This window comes from Eschrichtius robustus, chromosome 18, assembly GCF_028021215.1.
Source record: "Eschrichtius robustus isolate mEscRob2 chromosome 18, mEscRob2.pri, whole genome shotgun sequence".
Classification (NCBI taxonomy): domain Eukaryota; kingdom Metazoa; phylum Chordata; class Mammalia; order Artiodactyla; family Eschrichtiidae; genus Eschrichtius; species Eschrichtius robustus.
In genome coordinates this window covers 892,146-917,966 of record NC_090841.1, presented here as the reverse complement: position 1 = coordinate 917,966, position 25,821 = coordinate 892,146, and the positions used below count along the sequence as shown (strand labels likewise).

The 25,821-nt window shown below is 41.8% G+C and overlaps 2 protein-coding genes across 5 annotated transcripts in view; one reads left to right on the top strand and one right to left on the bottom strand.

Moving 5' to 3' along the window:
- PSPC1 (paraspeckle component 1) overlaps nucleotides 1–25,821 on the top strand; it is a 95,877-nt gene that overhangs the window by 66,290 nt on the left and 3,766 nt on the right. For all 3 annotated transcript variants that reach the window (XR_011071042.1, XR_011071040.1, XR_011071043.1), the window contains exons 9-14: nucleotides 19,215–19,305; nucleotides 19,981–20,118; nucleotides 20,211–20,305; nucleotides 22,621–22,705; nucleotides 22,926–23,893; nucleotides 24,914–25,001. The gene's annotated coding sequence lies outside the window, so the exon portion shown is untranslated. The remainder of the gene's footprint in view (nucleotides 1–19,214; nucleotides 19,306–19,980; nucleotides 20,119–20,210; nucleotides 20,306–22,620; nucleotides 22,706–22,925; nucleotides 23,894–24,913; nucleotides 25,002–25,821) is intronic.
- Nucleotides 24,342–25,821, bottom strand: part of MPHOSPH8 (M-phase phosphoprotein 8) — a 52,554-nt gene continuing 51,074 nt past the window's right edge. For both annotated transcript variants that reach the window (XM_068526783.1, XM_068526784.1), the window contains exon 14: nucleotides 24,342–25,719. In XM_068526783.1, coding sequence (XP_068382884.1) covers nucleotides 25,678–25,719 — 42 coding nt within the window. In that variant the 3' untranslated portion in view covers nucleotides 24,342–25,677. The remainder of the gene's footprint in view (nucleotides 25,720–25,821) is intronic.

Here is a 25,821-nt window from a genome sequence, read left to right as displayed (position 1 = left end):
AATTGGTCCATAATGAGAGCACATAGTTAATATATTGACAATAGTTTCTTCAAAAAAAATTGTGACTGTGGTAGTGCAAAGAAATAATCGCCTGGTTTGCAGCCTTCTAAATATCTCGGAAGATAGTTTCTAGAACATTGTGGTGTGTGTTAGCTAAGGATATCTGTGCATAGAAAACAAGTGTGGAGACTTGTTTCTTATTGTAACCCAGCTGTCTCCTGGGCGCCTCTCTGTCCTGCTTCCCACAGACTAACCCTAACACCAGGAAATCCACTTTGACCAAGCATTTTTCTGTTTTTGTGAGACAGAAATGGGTGTGGCTCTGGGAAGGCATGTTATCTGTGATCAAGGAAGTCCTGTCGTCCACAGACCCTGCCCTCATTTTTATTAAGGATTCAGATTCCTTGCTCCTTGGGAGTCCAGGACTTAGGAGGCTCAGCTTCTACCCCAAGGTGACTCATTAACCTATTTTCCAGCAGGAATTCTCATGCAGGATAATGAGAGTAAAGCTTTGCTTCATCCATCCTCTAAAGCAAATTTATGTGGATAGATTTGTAGATGCATTTTTTTTTCTTGTTTAACTGTTGATTACTAGTTTTCTTCAACCAAAATATGATTTGAAGTCCTGTGGCAGTACTCGGACACTCCAGTGAATTATATCTCTGCAGAAGTCGGTGCTTAACTATGTTTGGGCAGAAAAATGATAAATTTTGAAGAAGGAAACTGTCTTGCATTTCTGTTTCCAGTCTATACATTAGTGAATTTTTCTGACTCAGATTGTGATTTCCCTGTACTTCTTGCTGCCTCCACCCTCCCGTATTCAGCACCCCACCATTATCCTTCTAGGGAGTCATAAAAGGGTTATGATCTGTTGCTGCTATTTAGATTTATGCATGATGATTTATTAGGAAAATTTAAAAGACCTTGCTTTTTTTGCTTCTTAGCTGTGTATTATGCTTAACGGACCTTTGTCTGGAGCCATTACATCTTGTAAAATATTTGTAAGAGGGTGATCAGAAGTTCTTGCTCCAGATTTGGGGGGTGGGAAGTACAGTATAGAAAATACATATTCACATTCTTAATTTCTGCCTTGCAGTGTAATGTGCTTATATTTGAAGAATAGTAAATTTAATCCATATCCTAATGTTGGTGCCTCTAAGTGTTAGAGGTAAGGTAAGCTAAGGTATTCATATTACGATCTTTTAGACCAATGACTGGATGAATTCTCTGGGTTAAAAATACAGATCTGATAATTTGAATTATCTTGCAATTACTTGAACAATACGGAAGAAGACTGCCTGTCACAACCAGTTTCTAGTCATTCTTTTTTTTACAGGTCATATAATACACATATTAAATAATTTAAGCAACATGTAAAACAGTCCTGGTTTCAGCAGTTGCCGTGTTGGCAGTGGTATCTTGCGGTCTGGGCACTGCAGATGCAGCCGTGCACAAAGCACACCAGCCCTCAGCTCCCTGGCACGTGCATTCTAGATCTGGAGAAACAAAGTGACAGATGATTGAGGTAACTTATCACCTGGTCATCTGGGTAGAGAAAATGACAGCTGCTTTAGATAAGGAGACTGGAAAATGACTGTCTCAGGAGGTAAGGGACAGCATCTTCTTTGACGTAGTCCGTGTTGATGGAACGGAGTTGTCGCGGGCTGGGGGGTGCAGTCCGTTGGCTGTAGGAGCCCCACTCTCGTGTGGCGGCCACAGGTCGCTGCTGGGCCTTCGCCACAGGATGGGTGAGGCTGGGGGGTTTTAATTGTATTATAATTACCTTAAATTCCGTTATCAATACAGTGTTAAGCATGTTTGGAACAACTTGGGTATGTGAATTTACTTTTGCATTTTTAGTGAAATCTAAATACACATAAGTATTATAGAAAATTTACCATTTGAATTAGATGTGTAAAATATACACAGAATTGCAAAGACTTAGTATGAAGAAAAGAATAAAATATCTCAATACTTTTTCATATGGCTACTTGTTAAAATAATATTTTGGGTATATTTGGTTAAATAAAGTATACTATTAAGCTAATTTCATCCGTTGCTTTTTTCCGCCTTCAATGTAGCTTCTAAGAAATTTAAATTTTCTTTTGTTTCCATTATTTTTCTTCTGGGAAATGCTGGTCTAGGATAGTAACTGCCAGATTTTATTTTTTTCCTTACATGATTTTAATCCCCAAATCCTGTTACATGGTCTGTAATTATGAATCTGTTTCTCTTTTAAAAATGAATAACTTGAGGTTGAACTTCAGGGTTTGCTAAGTATATGCTCACCAAGAGGTGTCAGGATGAGATTGCTTTCCTGTAGGGTGATTAGCTGGTGTTCTGTATGGGAGTGGCAGATGGGGCAGAGCTCCCAGTTCTCAAGAAGTAGTTGTACACATTGTCTGCATTTTACTCCCTTCACTTTTGTTGCTTTTGTTTATTTTCTACGATACTCTCTTCATAAAATATTTAATATTACAAGTCCTGAAGAAGCTTTATTGTCATACAGGATTTCTCCTAAAACTTTGTGTGAAATTTTCGTCTTCATTTATTTACTTAATTTAATCCAGGATGTCAGCTCTGAGAAAGTAGGGACCTTATCCATCATTTAGTGATTTATCCTCATTTCCTAGCAAGTCCTTATTAAATGCTTGTTTAGTGAATGAATGACACCAACTGTAGGACAGACTCTGTGTTTACTAACTGGAATACAAAAATGAACAAAATATGGCACCTGCCCTCTTGGGATTTGGAGTTTTATGGATATATGTAGAGCCGTAAGCAAACCTTTAGACCAGGTGGTAGTAATGAAGCAACTGGGAAATGCTCTGAAAACCCAGAAGCGAATATCCACTCACGCTGGGAAGATTTCACTTAAGATGATCACTTTTGAGCGATTCTTGAAGGTAAGTACTTGCCCATTGTAGGTTTTTAGGCGGGAGCGGGAGGGAGGGCTGTGGGGTGGTGAGGACGGGGCTGGGGCGTCAGTGAGCAGGTAAGAGACGGAGAAGTGAAGGCTGCTCCAAGCTGTGGAGTCTGAACTTCACCGAGAAGGTGAGGGAGTGGGAGTCGGGACAGTTCTGAGTGCAGGAGTGGCTGGGTCGTAAACAGAGAGCTGGTAGACCGCACAGACCACCGGTCCACTCCCCAGCCCCCGCCCCCAGCTGCACACGCTGCTGGGAAGGATCTTTGGTATCTGTGAGGGTTGTTCAGATTCCAGACAGAACCATGTCACATGTAGAGCATGTTTAACAGACCACAGTCGCCCTTGTGTCCCTGGGTTCTGTATCCACGGGTTCAACTAACAGTCGATTGAAAATTTGGAGGGGAGGAGGGGAATTCCAGAAAGTTCCAAAAAGCAGCCCTGAATTTGCCACAGGCGGCTGTTTATATAACATTTCCATTGTGTTTGGTACCGTAAGTGATCCGAAGACCCGTAATGCATAGGAGGGTGCGCACAGTTTATATTCAGATCCTGTGCTGTTTTATAGGAGAGACTTGGACATCCTTGGATTTGGGTACCTGAGGGGGACCTGGAACCAGTGCCCTGCAGATACTGAGGGCGACTGTAGTGATTTGGTGGGAGGGGGAGACGCAGGGCGGCCTTGTAGCGCCTGGTCTGGGTGCTGGGCTGGTGGTGATGCCCTTCGCTGAGGCACAGAAGGTAAGTGTTCAGGACTGGGGGTGGGTGTAGCTGCTCTTAAGGAGAGGGAACATATGTCCACTGGGTTTTGTAATATTTTGGTTTTGAGTTCCTACAGTGGTTTGTCGGGGTTTTAAAAACTGTATGAAGCTTCTGTACCTGGTAAACAGCGACCTCTCAAGGCCCTGTCATTTTATCACTGAAGGTGACTACAATACCCTCCTGTCTGGTCCTGCTTTTACTGTCGCTCTTGGACTCACTCTGCACATAGTATCTTGTGCTTCCTTCTGAAAAGTCCCTCTGCTGTTTCAAATGCAATACTTCCCGTCTGAATTAAACCCCAGCTGGTCTCACAGGCCACAGGGCTTTACTGGATCTGCTCTCGGTGTGTGTTTCCCACCCCACCGGCCTTCTGTCTGTTGCTCAGTGAGCACTGAGGTGTCTTCCTTTGTCTCCCAAGGTCCCTTAAGGAAGAGACTTTTCCCCACAGAGCTAGATGCCACCCCTCCTCATTCCTGTCGCTTTGTCAGTGTATGACACTGGTTTGTGTTGTGCGTGCATTTTATTCATCTTTTATCAGTGTTCCCAGTATCATAGCACAGTTGGCACTTGCATGTCTTGAGCTGGTCTGAGGAAAATAGGGAGTAATGGCATAGATTTGAGTTTTCAGTACCAGCTAATGTGTGTGGACAAGAATCCCAGATTGCTTATTCATTCAGTAGACGGTTATTGAGCAATTTTTGTCTCAGCCTGTGCATAAATAACGAAGAAAGTGGAATTGGTCCCTGCATACTGTGTGCTTGAAGTCTAGTGGGTGGTGAGAGAAACCAGGGGGAGAAATGCAAGTTCTTAGACAGCTGTCATCATAGTGGAGACTTCAGAGCAAGAAGAGCCAGCAGAGAATGTGAGGGAGGCCGAGTGTTCCATAGAATTTGGGAGAGTACGTACGTACCCTTACGTGTGTCTCCATAGAAATATGTCTAAAAAGAAAGTATGAGGAGAAAGAGGGAAGGAGAGCAAAAGTAAAGGGAGTGGTTTGGGTTGGATGGAGGGGAGGGGAGGTGGGGTTGGTGGAGTGGAGAAGGACAAGCGTCTCACAACTGGAACAGTGCTCAAGGGGCTCTTAAATCTTTCAACTTAAGAGCTCTCAGGGCATGTTTCGTGTGTTGGCTGAGCTGCACACTGGAGCTTGGTGTTGGAGGACCCCCAGGCACTGGGGGAAGTGGAAGCAGGTTATAAAGTGTCCTCTCCAGGAGAGTCAGGTTTTTTCTAATTGAGTGTGAACTGAAGGCAAAAAAGCATGTAATACATAGTTTGAAGAAACTTTTCTCTTTTTCGGTCTTTTGTGTTGTTAATTTCTATTCAAGTGTGTGTAATTATTCCGTACTCTGAGGGGTCCTTAAGGCTCCCGGCTCCCTTCCACCCCATCCTGTTTTTACCTGTTTGCTTCCATTATTGTGGTCTTTTGCTTAACATTTATTACTGTTCAATTGGGTGGATTGGAAGGATTTTAAAAATTACGTATGAAATAGGCATTGTTTGCTTTTCTGGGTTGCCTTTAAAATGTTTCTAGAACATAGATTAACCCTTTTCTTAATTACATCAAAGATAGTACTTAGTTCCTGCATTTTGGTTTTTGCCTTTCGTTTGCTAAACATAGTATTTTCTTGTTAAGTCTCCTCACTAGATATTTTACAGTGAATACAAATTAATGTGTGCAAGTTAGGAAGCGTGTGGTTGCCATCGTCTGGGGACCTGCAAGAAGCAGTTTTCTGTTTTGAGATTTTTTTCTCTCCTTGACCTCAGAGCTGCTGAAAAGTTGGGAGATAAATGTATAATGCAATATTTGGAAAGGTTTGAAAAGTTTTTCTAGTTTACATTATGGTGCCATTTCGGTTAATAATCAGCATGTTACAGTTGTATATATTGTCTGACTTCGGTCAGAGGTCAAATAAATGTAACCAGGTCAAGTTAGACAGACTTTTTTTTTTTAATTTATGGCTGTGTTGGGTCTTCGTTTCTGTGCGAGGGCTTTCTCTAGTTGTGGCAAGCGGGGGCCACTCCTCATCGCGGTGCGCGGGCCTCTCACTATCGCGGCCTCTCTTGTTGCGGAGCGCAGGCTCAGTAATTGCGGCTCACGGGCCCAGTTGCTCCGTGGCGTGTGGGATCTTCCCAGACGGGGGCACGAACCCGTGTCCCCTGCATTGGCAGGCAGATTCTCAACCACTGCGCCGCCAGGGAAGCCCCTAGACAGACTTTCAATTAATTTTTTCTATAAGCTAATATGTAGTATTTGAAATACAGATATATTTTAATACATTTATTTGAACCATGGTTAAATTTTCTATATACTTAATAGTGTAGAAAGAATTGGTTTTTAAGACCAATTAATTAGGTGTTTGAACTATTTAAGTTTTTCATAAGTTTTTCCCCAGCATCCTTTATCTTTACCATTTCCTCAGTTTCCATGAATCTTCATCACCGTCTTTATGTGGCTCCCTCCTCACCCCAGACTCCCCTCTGGAGGCCTCCTTTTTCTGCTTCCACCTGAGCTGTCGCTGGTAGAACAGCAGTGGCGACACTGACACCGGGCCCCTTCGGCTCCAGTGCTTTTCTGGATCGTATGTGTTCTCGGTGAGATTACCATTGAATGAACACTGGAGAATTCGTTGTGACAGTTAACTGCAATTCTTTTCCTGTTTGTCCCTTAATAGTTCTTCTCTTTTGGATGGCCTGTGAACACATACCACTCAGACAGCATGGGTGCTAGTGCTACAAAGAGTGTTGCTTTTTTTAAAAGGAATTTTATCACATCATTAAAAATAACATAGGTATTAAAATGCTAATTTAATGTACACATTTTGTTGCTGTCATATGATAACTTGGATATATGTTAATTCTGTATTTTTCAATAAAATAAATGATTTTTTAAAAATGTATAGGGCCCACGAATGAATTATAAGGGAATATATTATTGTTAATATTTGGGAAGAGCCTAGGTTAGTATACGCTGAAAGTGGCTGGTGATTCTGAATCACTGATTCTGAAGAAGGTCTGTCAGCTACATTCAGAAAGTATTTGCTGCTTTTAAGAGCAAGGCAGCCAGTGTGGGGTAGACTCGAGGTGCTCCTGTTCTTGAGCAGCGTTGACTCTCGGTTAGAATCCAGCACAGTAACTAAAGGACAGTGCAGGAAAGGGGGGTGAACACCAGCAGGGTAGCACCTTTTAATAATCAACTTGAGACTTGTGTTACATCTGCATGAATTGGGAAGCAGATAGAAGAAAGGAAAAATTCAAGAAAGCACGTGTGAATGTGGAATAAGTCTTGGAATCTTGTTATCAGAAAAGAATATCTTTTGTTGTGATGGGCTCACTGGAGTAGTTTACCTAGTATCCCATTACCCGTTTTAAAACATCACCTGCTGTGTGCACAGTTCAGTGGCAGAGCTGGGTATACTTGGAGACTTGATGTATTACACACGGAACCTGCTGTCCAAAATTGTTACAGGGAGTGTGGAGAAGAGAAATGGAAATAAGATAAACTAATTGGGAAGGATTTGCAAAGGATGAATGAGAGGGAATGTTGTTGCTTAGGGTGGGAGGGTTAGAGGACCCTTCAGAACACAAGGGGAGAATTACTGAATGAGCGTGTCCAAGGATTTGGGGAGGTGGAGATGTCCGAGTGGCATCTCCAGGATGAGTTACATCTTGTTTTAGGAGCAGGTGGTATCAGAGAGGGCCCATGATGAACAAAGGCTGGGGGCTAATAAAAGGTGTATGAAGCAACAAGTTAGCGAAAATGAGACTGGCAAACTAGTCAGCTCTTAACTCCATGATAAAGAACCACTAGCAGATTTTTGGCAAGAGAGTGAGGGTCCTGAGATTTGTATTTCATAAAGGTTTAACTAGATTGTGGAAGGATGGCTTTGTACTCAGACTGCAGGCAGGACAACCAGTTGAGATCTGGAAAAGGATTGGAGGAGAAGAGTAGGAATCAAGGTGAATTATAAAATGGTCAGAATGTGGTGGTTAATTGAATGTTGGGGAGGTGACATGGAAGAAAGCAGGCAAGAATGACTGGTTTTGAACCCCAAGGCAGGTAATTTTGGTGCTACCCACCTGTACGAACAGAGCAGCAAGGTCAGGATGGAGGGCTTCAGGTCCTTGTGGCGTCTAGAACGGCTGCTGAGTGTGTAAAATCACTCTGCTTAGGAAATGGTCTTGGCTCAAGAATGCTGATTGTCATCAACAAAGTAAGCCCCAGTTGATGAATGAAAGTATGAAACAAATAGTTCACCAGTGCAAAAATTATAGAGGTTAGGGGGCTGATACACCCTTTACACATCTGTAGATGGCTGTTTAGGTCAACCTTGAAGCTTTGGGTGGACTGAGTCTCGTACTGGGAGCCTTTAAGGCTTCATAGAACACCGCCAGTGCATTCATTAATTACAGACAAAAGCATTTTATAGAAATGGGCGTTTAATACAAATTACTCATTTTATTCATACTTGGTTAATGGCCAGCATGAAGCAATGTGGAAACCAGGGGTGGATTAACCCCTATTTTCTTATTCCTCAAGCTTAAAAGTTAACCTAAATAGGTCCTGTACTGTAGCCTCATTCAAGCCCTTCTTGGAGATCTAGAAATAATCCTTTGCACACAATTGTATTTTAGAAAGCATTAACATCTAATAAAAATCAACTAGCCTTCAAAATACTATTGATGCATAAACTAATTCAATATAGTTTTGAATTTTTTGAATAATATGCATTGGTACACAAACGTGGAAATGAAAGATGGTGCACAGTGAAAATTTCTTCTTGCCGTCTACGCATCACCCAGCTTCTCTATCCAGGGTCAGCTGTGGTTACTAATTTCTTATGTATCCTTCCGGAAGTTTCTGTGCATTCCCAGGCATATTTGTTTACATTCTTAATACATGTGTAAGCACACTGTACACACTTTACCATTTGCCTCACAATATTCTGTTTTGGCTATTGTTCTAAATCAGTGAGTATAAGAGAGATCCCTCACTCTTCTTGTACTTACGGGTAGGTCATTGTTAGGTATGTTTACCAGATCTTTTGGGGACAGTGTTTCATTGATACTTCGTTTTTCCCCCTGTTATATGCTTCATAGCATGTTGTTGGATACATGGGATAGAGCATGTGTGTGAATATGTCTATAGCATAAAATTTCTACTAGTTGAATCACTTGGTCATTGGGTATGTGTGTTTTTAATGTTTTTTATTTTTATTTTTAAAATTTATTTATGTTTGGCTGTGTTGGGTCTTCGTTGCTGCGCGTGGGCTTTCTCTAGTTGGGGCGAGCGGGGGCTACTCTTCATTGCGGTGTGCGGGCCTCTCATTGCGGTGGCTTCTGTTGTTGCTGAGTACGGGCTCTAGGTGCGCGGGCTTCAGTAGTTGTGGCATGTGGCCTCAGTAGTTGTGGCTCGTGGGCTCTAGAGTGCAGGCTCAGTAGTTGTGGCGCACGGGCTTAGTTGCTCCACGGCATGTGGGATCTTCCCGGACCAGGGCTTGAACCCGTGTCCCCTTCATTGGCAGGCGGATTCTTAACCACTGCGCCACCAGGGAAGCCCCTTTAACGTTTTTTAGATGCTGTGCTGCCTGTCCTTACAGTGGACAGTGAGAACTTAACGTTATTCCCGCCGGTCCCCAGCCAAGGGCATAAAGTCAGTAAAGGCCAGATGTGGATAAGAACTGGTGGCATCATTGCAGGTAGTAGTAAAAGTTTAGGAAGAGAAATTACACGCGTGAACTGGGGAGAGCCTTGAAGAAGTCTGAAGTTGGCTAATGAGAATTGCAAGAATTCTTGTGTTTTAAATATTAGGTTACATAAGTAGATGCCTATTTCATTAAATAAACTGTGTTAATGTCCTGGGGAGAGTTATCTGTACGTTAAGAGTTTTAAATGACGTGGTGAATATCAACAGTTTCCCTTACTAGAGGTACCGCGCGAGTTTAATAATGGCTCAGTGTATTCTTTGTGATAGACGAGGGCATTTGACTCAAATTCAGAAATCTTCATTTAAAAAAAATTCTACAGTTCTTCAGCGATGGGAATGAACATTATGAACATTGGTGTGCCTGACTTGAAGTTCCTTTCTTAAATATCAAGAACAGGAAGGGGCTTCCCTGGTGGCGCAGTGGTTGAGAGTCTGCCTGCCAATGCAGGGGACACGGGTTTGAGCCCTGGTCTGGGAAGATCCCACATGCCGCGGAGCGACTAGGCCCGTGAGCCACAACTACTGAGCCTGCGCGTCTGGAGCCTGTGCTCCGCAACAAGAGAGGCCGCGATAGTGAGAGGCCCGCGCACCGCGATGAAGAGTGGCCCCCGCTCGCCGCAACTAGAGAAAGCCCTCGCACAGAAACGAAGACCCAACACAGCCAAAAATAAATAAATTAATTAAAAAAAAAAAAAAATAGGAAGAACCGAAAAGTCTTTCTTTTAGAAGAATCCTTCCCCTCCCGTTTGCTGTTCATATTAAAATTTCACTTTGAATTTTAAATCTTGTATTACTTGGAAATACTGGAGGGGGAGATAACTTCATTTACACACCAAAAAGGGTGGAGTCTCTTAAGCTGTATTTTAAGTTAGCTTTACCTAGAATTAATAAACTATTAAAAAACACTTGTGTTCATTCCCAAAGAATTCTATGATTTGTTATTCAGTGAATTATTATATAAATTTGAACACTTCATAGCAAAATGAAATGTTTTTTTTTAATTAAAAAGTTTCTGTCTCTTAAGATAGCAGTAATTATGTGTACTTTGTACACCCAAGGACTGAATGAGTATAGTTTGCTGTTTGAAAAATTGTAATCCCCTTGGTCACAGGTCACTTTTACCAGTATCCATTGTCATTGTGAAGTGTTCTCTCTCCGAGGTGTAACCAGAGAGGAAAGGTTGTTTTGTTTCCTCATGCGTCGTGGTTATTAGAGCAGGTGAGCAGTGTTCTCCAGCACGTGGTGTGGCCGGGGCCAGGGCCGTGGACACAGCCGGGAGTGCACATCACTGGGCTGGGGGAGACAGATTTGTCCATTTTAGCTCGGATGGTCGGGGAGGCCTCCCTGAGCAGGAGGAGGCTTCTGAGCTGATGTGAGTGACAAGAGGAGGAGACTTGGCAAGTTGGACTTGAAGGCGAGCCCAGTTCAAGCTGAGGGTGTACCATTTAGCAAGGAAGGGATTGTGGCTGGAATGGAGTGAACCAGGCCAAGGGTGTTCTCAGCCCTCTTTTTTTTCCCCATTTTTGTCCGATTGAGGCCCCCAACCCTCCCATTCCGTGAAACTTCAGCACCGCAAATAGCTGTTTATATACTGTATTTGTGCTTTACACATAAAAAGAGTTAAGATTTTTGCCATCCAACTCATTTTCTCCCTCTTGGGGCCGTTCTGGCCCATTGAGAACACAAGACTAGAGCAGCATGTGCCAAGGCCACAGGCTCACTTGATGAAATGAGAAGCCGTAGGAAAGGCTTGGGCTGGGCAGTGATGCGACCTGGTTTATGGTTCAGAAAAGACTTGTGGCTGCTCCCGGGGACTTGACTGAAGGAGACCCCAGGGGGCAGGCAGACCATCCAGACCAGTCAGTCCAGAGAGGTGGACGGTAGCTGGGCTTGGTCCCCCAAGGCTACTAATGACCGGGAGACGGAAGAGGAGGGAGAGTAGATGGGTACCGCACTGATGGTCATAGATGAAAGGTGTCTGTTTAATGCTCAGGGCAGCTCGGGCCAGGTGCCCCCTGAGACACACAGGGAGGTTACCTATGGACCCCACTGAACTGTAGCCAGGAAACGGAAGGAGAAACTTGAGTCTGATTTTCAACCTAGATACCATTTAAGTTTCCTATTTTTCAGTCATTTGGATATAGCTAGATGATCACACACACACAAATTTACAGTGGTCAAAACTCCAGAGTTATTTCAGCTCGCTTCCTCCCTCCCTCCCTCCCTCCCTCCTCTCTATATTTGGCTGCGTTGGGTCTTCGTTGCTGTGCGCAGGCCTTCTCCAGTTGTGGCGAGCGGGGGCTACTCTTTGTTGCCCTGCGGGGGCTTCTCATTGCAGTGGCTTCTCGTTGTGGAGCATGGGCTCTAGGCACGCGGGCTTCAGTAGTTGTGGCACACGGGCTCAGTAGTTGTGGCTCACAGGCTCAGCTGCTCCGTGGCATGTGGGATCTTCCCGGACCAGGGCTCAAACCCGTGTCCCCTGCATTGGTAAGCGGATTCTTTTTTTTTTTTTAATTTATTTATTTATTTTTGGCTGTGTTGGGTCTTCGTTTCTGTGCGAGGGCTTTCTCTAGTTGCGGCGAGCGGGAGCCTCTCTTCATCGCAGTGTGCGGGCCTCTCACTGTCGCAGCCTCTCTTGTTGCGGAGCACAGGCTCCAGACGCGCAGGCTCAGTAGTTGTGGCTCACGGGCCTAGTTGCTCCGCGGCATGTGGGATCTTCCCAGACCAGGGCTCGAACCCGTCCCCTGCATTGGCAGGCAGACTCTCAACCACTGAGCCATCAGGGAAGTCCTGGTAAGTGGATTCTTAACCACTGCACCATCAAGGAAGCCCCTGTTTCAGCTTTTTGTTTTGTCTCATCGGGAACCTGCCCCCTATATTTTGTGCCTTTGATTCCATACTTCTTTCTGGGGAGTCAGTTTAAACGCCTGCGTACTCATTTTTGCTTTACTGCAGTAGGAGTGCTCATGCATTAGTATGTGAACAGTTTCAGTTGAACTCCATTTGTTTCTGTTAGAATTCAGTGATTCTGAACCACTGTATTGAGGGATGCTGCTGTGAATTCCCTACGGCGTAGGGGCTCTCATTGCACGTGCTCACTGCATTTGGTTGAACCCGTGAACAGGCAGCTTTTCCAGGCTCACGCTGGAGTTAAGCCAAAGTGAGATTTTTTAATATCACACAGTTTTTTGTCAAAGTTGAGTGTTCTCGTAAGCCTTCGTGGTGACTGAAAGCGGGAAGTAGCATATATGGTCTAAAAAAGGGAGTAGAGGGGGCTCTGAGGCACCCACACCACTTGGGAGGTCCTGTCTGGCTTTGAGGAGGGGGCTCGGGGTCCCCGGCCGAGCAGTGGGACAGGGGGCAGCCTCCGAGCTTTGCTGAGGCGGGTGTGTTGCATGTTCAAATGATGTAGAGACACAAAAAGTTAAGAAGTGAGATTTATGACTGTATTTTATGGGGTTTTTATGCCTTGTTTTTGTGTCTTCTGTTAATCTGGTTTGCACAGTCTTAATTTCTCAAACTCTGGTAATCAGTAACCAGGAAATTCTGTGCATTTAAAAAATATGACACAAGATTTTTTTAAAAACTCTCCCATTTTTAGACTTTTCAGTCCCTTTTTTAAGATGAAATGTTGGCATCTTGTGTTCAGAATAAAACATGAAAATGTTTAACCACCTCAGTGTATTTTCACGTAAATACCATTTAGGGCACACTGACTCAGAAGCAGCTCCCAGCAAGGAGGGCTTGGTAGAAGGTGCTCAGGGAAAAGGAGCGTCCTGGCCTCACCACTGACAGCGCAGCGCCTGTTTTTTACCCTGCATTTAAGTACATTTAAATAGGTGATCAACTCACAACAATTCACATTAAACTTGTTTGGTGTTTGAGTGGTTTCTCCCCAGTACAACATTGTGATGTTATTTACTGCATATGAACGCATAATGGATTCTGCCAGAAATGTTTTTCCTAGTTTGTTGATTTACATGGTATCTTCAAAGTAAGTAACAGTAGATGCTGTTTTTAAGTGGTTTTAAGTATATGTTGAAAAATACACTTATTATCAAAAATAAATTTGATAATTATCAAATTATCATTTGGTAATTCATTCTAGTTCCTTTTCATTATATATGAACATGGTTAATTCGTGATATAACTACTGTGGGATTCTTTGATGTGGCAATAATTTACTTGGAATATTGAACTTTTACAGAAGACCGTGGACGCTGAACATGTAAGTTCATAATGATCATGTCATCTTGAACTAAAAATGCAGTTTTTTGTTGATGTAGTTGAACTTGTTTTTAAAACTTAACCTCATTATGCAACCACAGAGGCAGGTTTTCTTTGACTCTTTTGGGCAGGGCACTTGAGAAATCATAGGTGATTGTAAGACGATAACGCTGCTGGGTTTTTTCCTTTTGTTTTGAACAGTTTTACTTTTTGTTTGTTTGTTTAACTTGAAATGCCTTCGTAGGAATTTGGGGACAGAATTCAGTTTGAAAATTTTCAGTGGTATCTTTCACTTCCAAGGCCTTTTTTCTCTCATCACAGTTGCCTTGCAGATATGGCAAATAGATACAGGTCTGGGCCTTTGAAACTGAGTTAATGTTAACTTTTCTTACAGGCACTAATTATGTTTCGTAAAATTATCAATTTGTACTTTATTAGATTTTATATGAATCTTTGCTGAACTTTATGTTGATAACTACAGTAAATGTTATTTATGACCTTTGCGGAAAAAGATGGCACGTAGTATCAGTAAATTATTCTCCTGAAAATTTTAGTTGCCCTCAATAAAGCTGAATTTTTTTTTTTTTTTTTTGGCTGCACCGTGCAGCATATGGGATCTTATTTCCCTGACCAGGGATTGAACCCGTGCCCCCATGCAGTGGAAGCACAGAGTCTTAACCACTGGACCAACAGTGAAGTCCCAAAGCTGAAGAAAGTTTTAAAAAATAAATGTGCCTTGTGCCTAAAAAGAAAAAGTTTCAGTCTTTATTTGTTTCTTCAGTATTTTCCAGATTTCAGTGTTATGTAATATTTATCAGTGATAGATGATTCTTACCTGTTTACTTGAACATGACCTTATTTTACATACTTATTTCTTTTTTTAAAAAAATTAATTTATTTTTGGCTGCCTTGGGTCTTCATTGCTGTTGCAGGCCTTCTCTAGTCGCCGTGAGCGGGGGCTGCTCTTTGTTGCGGTGCACGGGCTTCTCATTGCGGTGGCTTCTTTTGTTGTGGAGCACAGGCTCCAGACGCGCAGGCTCAGTAATTGTGGCTCACGGGCCCAGTTGCTCCGCGGCATGTGGGATCTTCCCAGACCAGGGCTCGAACCCGTGTCCCCTGCATTGGCAGGCAGATTCTCAACCACTGCGCCACCAGGGAAGCCCTAAGTCCTTATTTCTTAATTTTGAGTTGCTACATGAACTTTAAAATAAATTCTTTTCTGATTCTTTAATTTAAAAATAATTAAAATTTTGCTTTTTAAAAATTTGGACTTGCCTGTTATGCAAAATTTGTGAGTTTTGTTTGGCAAAACAAACTGATAGCCTCAGTTTTCATAAACTTTAGAACTTGTGTGCTCTTTTCCAGTCCGTCCATTCTGTGTCAGGGGCAACAATTTGTCTAGTTTGATCATCACATGTTAGTTTTCGTTTCTGAACTTCATACTAATAGAATCTTACAATGTATACACTTTTGCCTCTGGCCTTTTTCACTGGACATAGTGTTTTTGAGATTCACATATGTTGTTGCATGTGTCTTATTACCCCTGAGTGAACAGGCCACACTTCGTTGAGTCTCCTGTTGATACATTCTTGGTGCAGTTTCCAGTTTGGGGTTGTTAAGAATAAATCTGCTCTGAACATTCTTCTACAAATCACACTTTTCATTTTTCATGGGGAAAATACTAGGAGTGGAGTTGCTGAGTGTAGGGCATGTGTATGTTTCTTAGAAACAGCCAAGCAGCTTTCCATAGTCAGCTCGGCCTCGTACCCCTTGAGCAGTGGTGGATCCTTGCCAGCGTCAGTGTTGTCAGTCACGTCAGTCTTGGCCATTTTTGTGTGTGGAGGCACATCACTGTGGTTTAATTTACATTTCTCTGTACCTTCTGATGTTGAATACCTTTTCATATACTTTTGGCCATTCAGAGACCTTTTCTTGTGAAGTACATTTGCCCTTCTCTTATTCACCATGCTCTTAATTGCTGTTTATAACTAGGTTGTGTGGTTTCACTACCGGCTGATGTAAGACTCACCGATCTATGTATAACCTATGATATTTTTAAAAAAAGATTAGGTAGCTTTATTAGAATTCTGAAAAGCCAGATGATATTGGGAATCCAAAATCGAATGTTCATATTATGGATTTTTGTATAATACCAGCTGAAAGACGGAAGTTATTTATTACATAATTGAACTTGTGATATCTGGCAACTTGTGATAACTTGGGTGGAAGATCCATGGATGTGATAGAAAATCAAAGCCTTAGTTTGTTATTTTTATTGCACATTTTCAACCCAAAAGAGTCATGTGAAAATTAAACATGTTGAGAAAATTTGCCTTCTAATTAATTAAGTCAATTTGAAGTATATATATATATATATATATTTTTTTTTTTTTTTAAATAAATAAATCAATAAATTTATTTATTTATTTATGGCTGCGTTGGGTCTTTGTTGCTGTGCGCGGCTTTCTCTAGTTGCGGCGAGCGGGGGCTACTCTTCGTTGCGGTGCGCGGGCTTCTCATTGCGGTGGCTTCTCTTGTTGTGGAGCACGGGCTCTAGGCGCACAGGCTTCAGTAGTTGTGGCTCGCGGGCTCTAGAGCACAGGCTCAGTAGTTGTGGCTCGCGGGCTCTAGAGCACAGACTCAGTATTTGAGGCGCACATGGGCTTAGTTGCTCCGTGGCATGTGGGATCTTCCCGGACCAGGGCTTGAACCCGTGTCTCCTGCATTGGCAGGCGGATTCTTAACCACTACGCCACCAGGGAAGCCCCAATATTTTCTTATTTGTTCATCAGTTGAAGTTGTATTACACTGTATTACATCAAAAAGCAGGGAAGAACATGTAGTTGTATTAGCATGGGTTTTACAGGTTTACAGCTTTCGTGGGTGTTTCTTCAAGTTTCCTTGGGAAATGATGACTTGAATTTTTGGCCTTAATCTTTTTGATATATTGTTCTCTTAAGTCACAAACTGTTTCTCTATATTCTTTGAAGATACATTCTTTGTTGCTTAAAGAGAATCTGTTAGGTAACAGAAGAATAAAATTATCTCAGTGAAGAGTATACTGCATATTTTGGCTGTTGTGAATTGCCTGTAGTAATAGCATTTGGTTTATTTATTATTTTAGCAGCCGGTATTGTGGTCTGTGTCTTTGCCATCAAGGCAGAGGGTCACATTCAGTTGTGAACGCTGTTGTGTGTTGAAAGATCTCGGATGGTGACTTTGATCATGTGGACGTCCCCTCCCCCATACCTACAAATTTCAGAACTTGTTTCTCAGAAGGAGGCCCTGCTGCAGAACAAGCTAATAAAGAATGTGGTTCCTTTATGGTTCGATATCATGGGAGTCTGCTCCAGAGGAGATCATTACCTTTTAGGTTGATTTCTGGCAAGGTATTTTTCAATTCGAGTCATTATTAAAATCCTATTTCTTGGGTTTTTACAGTTCATGTGTTGTAATTGGAAGAGCTTTTGTAGAGTATTCCTCAGCCTCCATACTTGTTGAATTATGTAGTATTTATCTTTTATAGTTATTTCTTAGAGTGTACTTCTATTATTTATGTATAATTTATAGTACATAATACAAACTATGTAGTTTGTTCATGATTGACTTGTGTACTCAGTGGAAAATGAGATACTAGGTACATTGGTACGTAGTTGACCATTAAGAATGTGCCTTCTGTAGTTTTAATGTTTTATTCTTTCAGAAAAGTCATCATTAAAAGTGGCCGTTCACATTTCTGACTATATGAAAAAAATCTTAGGGTGTGGTTGGAGGAGCCTTTTTTCATTTTTACCAACTATTTCAGATGTGTTGGCATGAGAGGGTAAAATCAAACATTGACTCACACAGTTCTTACACAGTTTTATCCTAAAATTAATTTAAAACAGACAACAGACTACTTTTGCCACATAGTTTTGTTACAGTTACGGCTTAAGATTTCAGTTGAAGTCCTTTTCTTAAGGAGTTCCCTGGCAGTCCAGTGGTTAGGACTTGGCACTTTCACTGTCGGGCCTGGGTTCGATCCCTGGTCGGGGAACTAAGGTCCTGCAAGCTGTGTGGCACAGCCAAAAAAAAAAAAAAAAGAAAACGTTTTCTTTAAAAGCAGTTGTTGGTTGATTTTCATATTTGGGTATTCTTCAGGATCAGAAAATATGAAAGTGTATCAACTTTCTAGGCCCTCCCAGATCCGTGACTCCGTATCACGAGCGTCACTGAATGGCTGTGTATCAGCACATCCGTAACCGTCTTATTAGAGTTGGTTACAACCCAGTGCACAATAGACCTGGCCACTTAGTTATAATACCACCTCTTTAAACAGAACTCTAGTGATAGTTCTTTACTATTAAATTAAAGGATTAAGATAAGCCACCCTTTTAAAGACTCTTGGCAACTACAAGTTCCTCAATTCTGGAGATAACCTTTTTAGGTTTCAGCGTAGTTAGTGCTTTGTAAAACTTTCAGGTTCACATTTTTGAAAAGTTGAGAAGACAGTTAAAATTTTTAGTAGTCCTGGTGTCATTGTTTCTTTAAGGATTAAGTAATCCAGTTGCCCAGTTTGATTTATGGTTCCATTTATTCTTCTTGTCATCCTTAACTTTACCAAAGGCAAAGTATATATAAGTGATACAGTTATAAAACCAGTGTAAGAATGCTAGTTGCAGATGGAAGTAATATGCGAGATAATTTTTGTTGATTTATGGCATGCTTTGCTTGAAAAAATATTGAAGGTTTTTAAAGTGGGACCATGGATCCTATTGGATCATTGTGGCGTTATTAGTGGAATCTATGAGTCTGATTAATTCACATGCAGAATTTTGTGTACGTAATTTTTGCACGCACTTTTTGGCGGGGGTGGGGGGTCATACTTCATCCAATTCTCAGGTGAATTTGAGACCCAAATGAGTTTTGAAAACTACCAATTTAGGATAATTATTTCCAGTATCTTTGGGTCATGTACCCTCACTTTAAAAATATTGAGCCCAAAGCTGGGTATTTATTTCTCAGTTGTAATTGTGTACTACTGCGCTGATATTTCAGGTATGTTACAAAACACATTTCATAGGCATGAGGTAACAATAAACATAAACCTGGACCTCAGCAGAAAATCTGGAGTGCCTGCTCTCTCGGTAGGTAAGCAGGTCGTCTTCTGATGGAGCACAGCAGACACGTTTGTGTGCCCTGCCTTGGTACAAGCAGAATAAAATTTTGTACATAGGGTAGGAATCAGGATCCTATGTAGGATCTTGGATTATAAGGGTCTTGGGCTGTGGTGTGCTGAGGGACCAGCCGTCCAGACAAGAGGACCTATGGAAAATAAAAAAGGGAGACTTTTCAGCGTCTTGGATTTAACAGTGTTTACTCTGATGCTGAAACAAAATTGAGCTGAATTTTAAGTCAGTTGACATTCTTAGAGGAAATGAAGTGAAAGGAAAATCCTTACTGAATGGACATAATCAGATGAGGTAGAGACTAAAACGGCGTCTTAAGGGAACTTGATTCCTGTCATGGACTGTAGGAAGTGAGTTATCGCTTGTGTTTTTTAGTTGATCGTTGAAACTTGTTTTTAAGGGGCTAAGTCTGATTTTATTGTAATCCTAGGAGAAAAGAAAACATGGATGAAGCTACCTGAAATTTGGTTTCCGGGGTGAACCAAAGTCGAGAGACAGGAAACGCTGGAGTCTCCCTTCAGGTCAGCACCTGTTGTCACAGCTCCTTCCGCCCTTCTTCCTGGCCCCCGTGTCAGAGTTAGTGGAATAACACTGCATAGTTCATGGCAAAGTTGAAACCTCCGCTTCTCTGCCTGTCTTCTTATGCAACTCCCAGCGTCACTGCCCTTTTCTTTGAGGAAGATTTGAGGGTATTTTTAGCTCCAAATTGCCCTTGTCTATCCCCACTGGTAGTAATGTGTGTATTGATTTGTCTTCAGGCAAAACTGGACTGGGAATAGCAATGACGTGTTACATGGGTCTTATTTACGAAGGAAAAAAAAAAATCCCTCTTGTTCTTTAGTGATTCCAAGCCTAAAATTTTAGTCTTGTGGTCCTTTGGAAAGTGTGTAATCTTAAAATGGTTTAATATCATAAATTCAGATTCAAGCTAGGGACACTAGCTCCATTTCTCCCTTGCTGCTTTTTCCACCCTTTTTTAGAGGATAACAGTTTTTCCATTATTTTATTAAGTTTTTTCCATTATTTCTTAAAGACATAAAATTCTTTAGAATCATTTACGCTATGTGATCTGTATGATAGAACTGTGATGATGGTATGTTGTCACCCTAATAGATGCAAAAAGTATTATTTTAAGTATATTTCTTCCCTAACTCCCCACCCCCTTACATGGTGCTTCTAACCTGTTCTTGTTCCAGCTGTGGTCCTGGGAACCAGGAGCTGAGAGCTGCTCGCGAGATGAGAATCCCGGTACACACAGGCTCATCAGATCAGACCGCCCAGTTTCACACGGTTCCAGGGGGTTTGCGTCCACACTGAGTGAGCAGCGCTGATAGGTACCATACCTTTGGGAAATGTCACCTTTTCAAAGTATCTGACGTCTCGTAGGCACAAAAATGTGACAGCTGTTTCTCGCGCTATTATCCAGCTCTAGAAAATTAACGTTGGGTCGTGGTTCTCAAAGCTGGTCCCTGGATCCGCGTCACTGTCACCGGGAAACTTGTTGAAAATGCAGATTCCCAGGTACGTACTTGGTCTACTGAACAATAAAACCTTCAGGGGCGGGTGTGTGTGTGTGTGTGTGTGTGTTGGGGTGGAATCCAACAGTTTATTTATTTTTTAAATTTTGGCCGTGCTGCACAGCTTACGGGATCTCAGTTCCCCAACCAGGGCTTGAACCCAGGCCATGGCAGTGAAAGCGCTGAGTCCTCACCACTGGGCCGCCAAGGAACTCCGCCCCCCCCCTCCCCCACCCCCACCCCCCTTTTAATTTATCATGCTTTATTTTTAAAAGCTCTCCAGGTAATTCTGGTTTTTACGGATGAAATTATAATTGCCCTTTGAAATAGGTTTACAGAGAATCACTTTATATTCTTTGGACATTTTGTTGGTATTAAATTTTCCAAGTGTTTTGTTAAGTAGGTTCCTTACTTAAATAAAATTTGAAGAAATAATCTCAAAATATACGAATAAGGAAAAAAAAAAAACCCCTAATGTACATAGGTGAATTGTGCTGTGATAGTGAAGCTGTGGTTTCATGTGGCCTTTTTTTTTTTTTTTTTTAAAATATTATCTTTGGTGTCTTTTTTTTTTTTTTTAATTAATTAATTTATTTATTTATGGCTGTGTTGGGTCTTCGTTTCTGTGCGAGGGCTTTCTCTAGTTGTGGCAGGCGGGGGCCACTCTTCATCGCGGTGCGCGGGCCTCTCACTATCGCGGCCTCTCTTGTTGCGGAGCACAGGCTCCAGACGCGCAGGCTCAGTAGTTGTGGCTCACGGACCTAGTCGCTCCGCGGCATGTGGGATCTTCCCAGACCAGGGCTCGAACTCGTGTCCCCTGCATTGGCAGGCAGACTCTCAAACCCCTGCACCACCAGGGAAGCCCAATGTGGCCATCTTTTGGTTAACAGTATTCTGGGGTTTTTTTTGTTTGTTTGTGGTTTTTTTTTTTTTGTTTTTTTTTTTTTAGTTAAATAACTGCTTTTCATTCCAGATCTTATTTTCTGGTCAGTGAAAAGAAACTGTTCATTCCAGGAAGAGATTAACTTTATGAAAGTTAAATAAAATGCCAGATATATATTTAATTCTAGTAGAAGGAAGTAACTTGACAGTTTCCCCTTTTAGAAATCTTATTTAAAACGTTGGTTCTCATACTTTGAAGATGCAGCAGAATCTCTTGGATCAGAACACAGACTGCTGGGCCCCCAATCTGTGGTTTAAAGGCCCAGGAATTTTCATTTCTTAACAATGTGGTGCTGCTCTGGGCTGAGGCACAATGAAATACTAGTTGTAGAAAGTTTTATAGGCCAAATATACAAATTCAGGTCTTGAATATTTTTTAGGTTTCCTGATCAGTGATTCTAGCCCAGTAAATTATTTTCTTTATAACTGAAACCTCTTTGTTCTTCCTTTACAAAAATATGCACTACTACTTCCTGTTTTCTAACAATTAGTTTGTCTTTTTTTTTTCAGGTTATTTTGTGGGAGAAAAAAAATTTTTTTTTTATTTATTTTTGGCTGCGTTGGGTCTTTGTTGCTGCATGCGGGCTTTCTCTAGTTGCGGCGAGCGGGGGCTACTCTTCGTTGCAGTGTGCGGGCTTCTCATTGTGGTGGCTTCTCTTGTTGCAGAGCACAGGCTCTAGGCACGTGGGCTTCAGTAGTCGTGGCGCACAGGCTTAATTGCTCCGCAGCACGTGGGATCTTCCCAGACCAGGGCTCGAACCCGTCCCCCCTGGATTGGCAGGCGGATTCTTAACCACTGCACCACCAGGGAAGTCCGGGAGAAATTATTTTAATGACACAGGAGAAACAAGCCAGAAGAATCTTGTTTTATTTTTTAATTTATTACTCTATAGAAACAGTCTATGGATACATGAGCAGTTATGACACTTTCATCCAGGTTGTTTTCCTAAGTTATATACTGTCCCCCTGGCACACTTGCTGGCTAATGCTGGCAAACGTTATGGTCACAGAGCAACCACCCCCCCCCCCCCCACCCCACCACCAATAAATGGAAATCATTGGAGGGTTTTTTTTTTTATCATCACCTCATGTAACCTGGAAGTTTGGGTCAGTCCTCAAGAAAGGAACTACTCATAAGAAATTTGGCTTTGTTCAAGTGCGAAAAATCATGTTTTCGCTAACACATATAGCTTGGCCCAAGGGAAGCAAATAACGGGGACGTGAGTCAAGGCACGGACTGGGTGGTGGAGCAGCGGAGCTGATTGGGTAGATTCCACCTGGGGCTGGCTCTCTGGGAGCTCGGATGACTGTTTGCCAATTTCGTTTTAATTTGGTCCTGATTGAATTGTGAACCTCATTGTTACTACCATTTTCCAGCCCAGTAGCAAGGCTCTTCTGTACCAGGAGGGAGCAGTCAGGCCTGGACATCCCAGATTTTGTTGGAAAGGAACATCATCTGCAGGTGAGCAGAGGATGGAGGGAAGTGGTATGGATTCCATCAGTTTTCTTCTGATCCTGCTTAGTAAAGCTTTAGAATGTCAAAATAACTTTAGGGGTTTGTACAGTATTATGCTATGAAACATATTAACTGCATGAAATATTAAATTTTTCTAAATTCTTACATATCTATGTTCTTGTACATATAAATTTATATACATTTTTTTTTTTTTTTGGCTACGCAGCGTGTAGGATCTTAGTTCCCCAACCAGGGATCAAACCCACGCCGCCTGCAATGCAAGCGCGGAGTCTCAACCACTGGACCACCAGGGAAGTCCCAAATTTTTCTAAATTCTTCTTTCATTTTATAAACCACCTCTCGGTGTTCTTCTTGTATCCGTGTCCTACTTTTGCCTGGTCTTTGCTGATCATCCTCCTTACACTTGTATGTTTCTCCCCGTTTTTATGCAAAGACACTGGAGTTTCATGGTTAATGCTTTATAAAGGTCTTTTGCTGTCAACTTTCTTGATGCTAAAACCTTGCCAGCAGTAGTAAATTACTAATAAACTAGTAAATTCTCATATAAGGTAACTGAAAGGTCTCAGTGTAACCCTGCCGAGTAGAATTCTAAAAGCAGCACCTGAGCTTCAAATTGCAACCTCCTGACATTCCACTGAATACATTCTACAAATTTAAGAATTTAAGATGGGAATGACTTGAGAAGATAGTGTATGAAGTTGAGTAACTTGTATTCCTGGACTAAATCCAAACTCCTCATCCGACTGTAGTTCAACATTTATTGGCTGGTATTAGGTACTAGGCACTGCTCTTTGGTACTGGGTAGTGTAGGCAAAAGGATGTGTAATGTGCTTTCTACTGCAGCATACTAATTAGTGGTGACCAGATCTGGGTGGTATGGTTAGTTAAGTTAAATTAATTGGATAACCCAATTACGCATCATGTCCTTACCTCAGTATATACTGGAAAGTAGTGATGGCTGAGGAGTGATGATTTTTAATCAATTTAAGATAAAACTGAAGTAGAAAAATGTGTACTAACTGCTCTTCAGTGAGTCTGGATCAAGAGCCATGCGTCCCGCTTGAAGTTATGACACCGCCCGTGGCCTAGAGGGTGAAGCTCTCTTAGGCATTCTGTACTGTGTGCCCGGTAACTACACAAGCCACAAGGAGGAGATGGCTTTGCTTTCCACAGGTAGTACTAGCATATCTGCAAACCTCTGATAAGGTGCTGCTTGAGAACTGCTTTGTTTTTCAGGGCAGTCATTGTTCACACTTACTTAAATATCAAAGTAGCAGCATTAACTTAAGTATCTGATGCGATTGGCTCCACTTCTCAAAAAGAACTGTATTAAACCGCACAGCTCTACAGTGGTTATGTTCCTAGCGCTCTTGTAAAGGTGTTACCTAGGCCTGGTTTTTAGGTGACGGGAATGTTCTGTAGAAACCCACTTCTCTCACGTGTATTGGACAGGGTGCACCGCTGCTGACACAGATCTCGTGGCTGTGAGGTTAGACGCAGTAGGAGTACAGCATTCAGTATAGTTGAAAAGTCTAATCCCAGCCATTGTTTAGCTAAACTATACATTTCGTATCCACCTTGTTTTGAAGTCCTGAGACTTCAGATAGAAAGAAACTAGAAAGACCAGCATTGTGGTATTTTATTGAGGAAACTAGGAAAAGGCAGTTGTACTCTGAAAAATCTATACAGTGTGTGTGGTTAGCTCTTAGTATCCACAGTTTCTGCATCCACAGACTCAACAAACCACAGATGGAAAATAACTGGGGGAAAAAAAAATTTTCCAGCAAGTTCCAAAAAGCAAAACTTGAATTTGCTGCACACCAGGAACTCTTTACATAGAATTTACACTGCATTTACAACTATTTACATAGCATTTACCTTGTATTAGGTATTGTAAGTTAATCCAGACATGACTTAAAGTATATGGGGGGGGGGGGATACGCGAGGGGTTAAATGCAAATATGACACAAGGACTTGAGCATCCTCGGATCTTGGTATCTGAGGGGGGGGGGGGGGCGGTCCTGGAACCAATTCCCCATGGATGATGAGGGATGACGTATGTGACATTCTGAAATTTTTTTCATTAAAATTGTAACCCACGCAATTATAAAACTGATCTGGAAATTAACAATTTTATACATTTCCATAACCCAGACAGCTTGATTCATTAGTTTGCCAAATATTTCTTGACAGAATATAAGCATTAGACCTGTGGGCAGTCACCCTTCTCAGGAGGCAGAGTGTGGCAAAGCCTGGCTGGCATTCCCAGTGTTCAAAATAAGTAAGTAACAAGATCTGGCTGTTCAGAATGACTTAATGGATTCCAAGAACAAAGATAAAGTTCACATGTAATATATCCCCTTTTATGCTCATAATGTCTGGTTTCTGTTTTTTTTGCTATTATCTCAGATTCTGATTTATTATCTTTTCAAACAATAAAGGGTAACTGCAAATATACAAAGTTGTCACCTACTCGGGATCTGTGTCAGTGGCCCGTTGGGAAGATCAGCCCTCCTCCCTCGAACCTGCCTACCACCTTAGATTAGTCCTACTTCAAGGGCTGCAAACTCACACCTTAACTTAGTGCTAACGTTCCCACTGGATTTTTTTTTTTTTTTTTAAAACACAAAAATTCACTAGGGCTAGTAAAAAATTTCAAGTTAAAAAAAAGTTTTAATTAAATAATCCTCATATGAACCATTCCACATTGTGGAAAAACATACAGTCTGGACACGATATCTAGATTTCAGAACACTGGCACAAATACTTACATCTGTGTTTTATATGTTAGATGCACCATGCCCCATCTCTCAGACTGTAACAGGTGACAGGCCTTAAATGCAAGAGGCTTACAGAAGAAACTTTTAATTTGGAAGTGTGAGCTGTGCCAGAATTCCAAACTGCTTTGAAGCGTGTTTAGAAATAGGTCTGAGAATAACTCTCTCCCAATTCTTCGGTCACTGCAGCTGTACTCTGTATGCACCTATTAGCAACTTAACCTGTTGAAAGAAAAAAAGCATATATTTCAAGAGTTCCCCTTTGTTAGTTAGAAGAGGGGAAAAAAAGCACACATGGGCAAGACTTGTTTCCCTTCTTTGGCA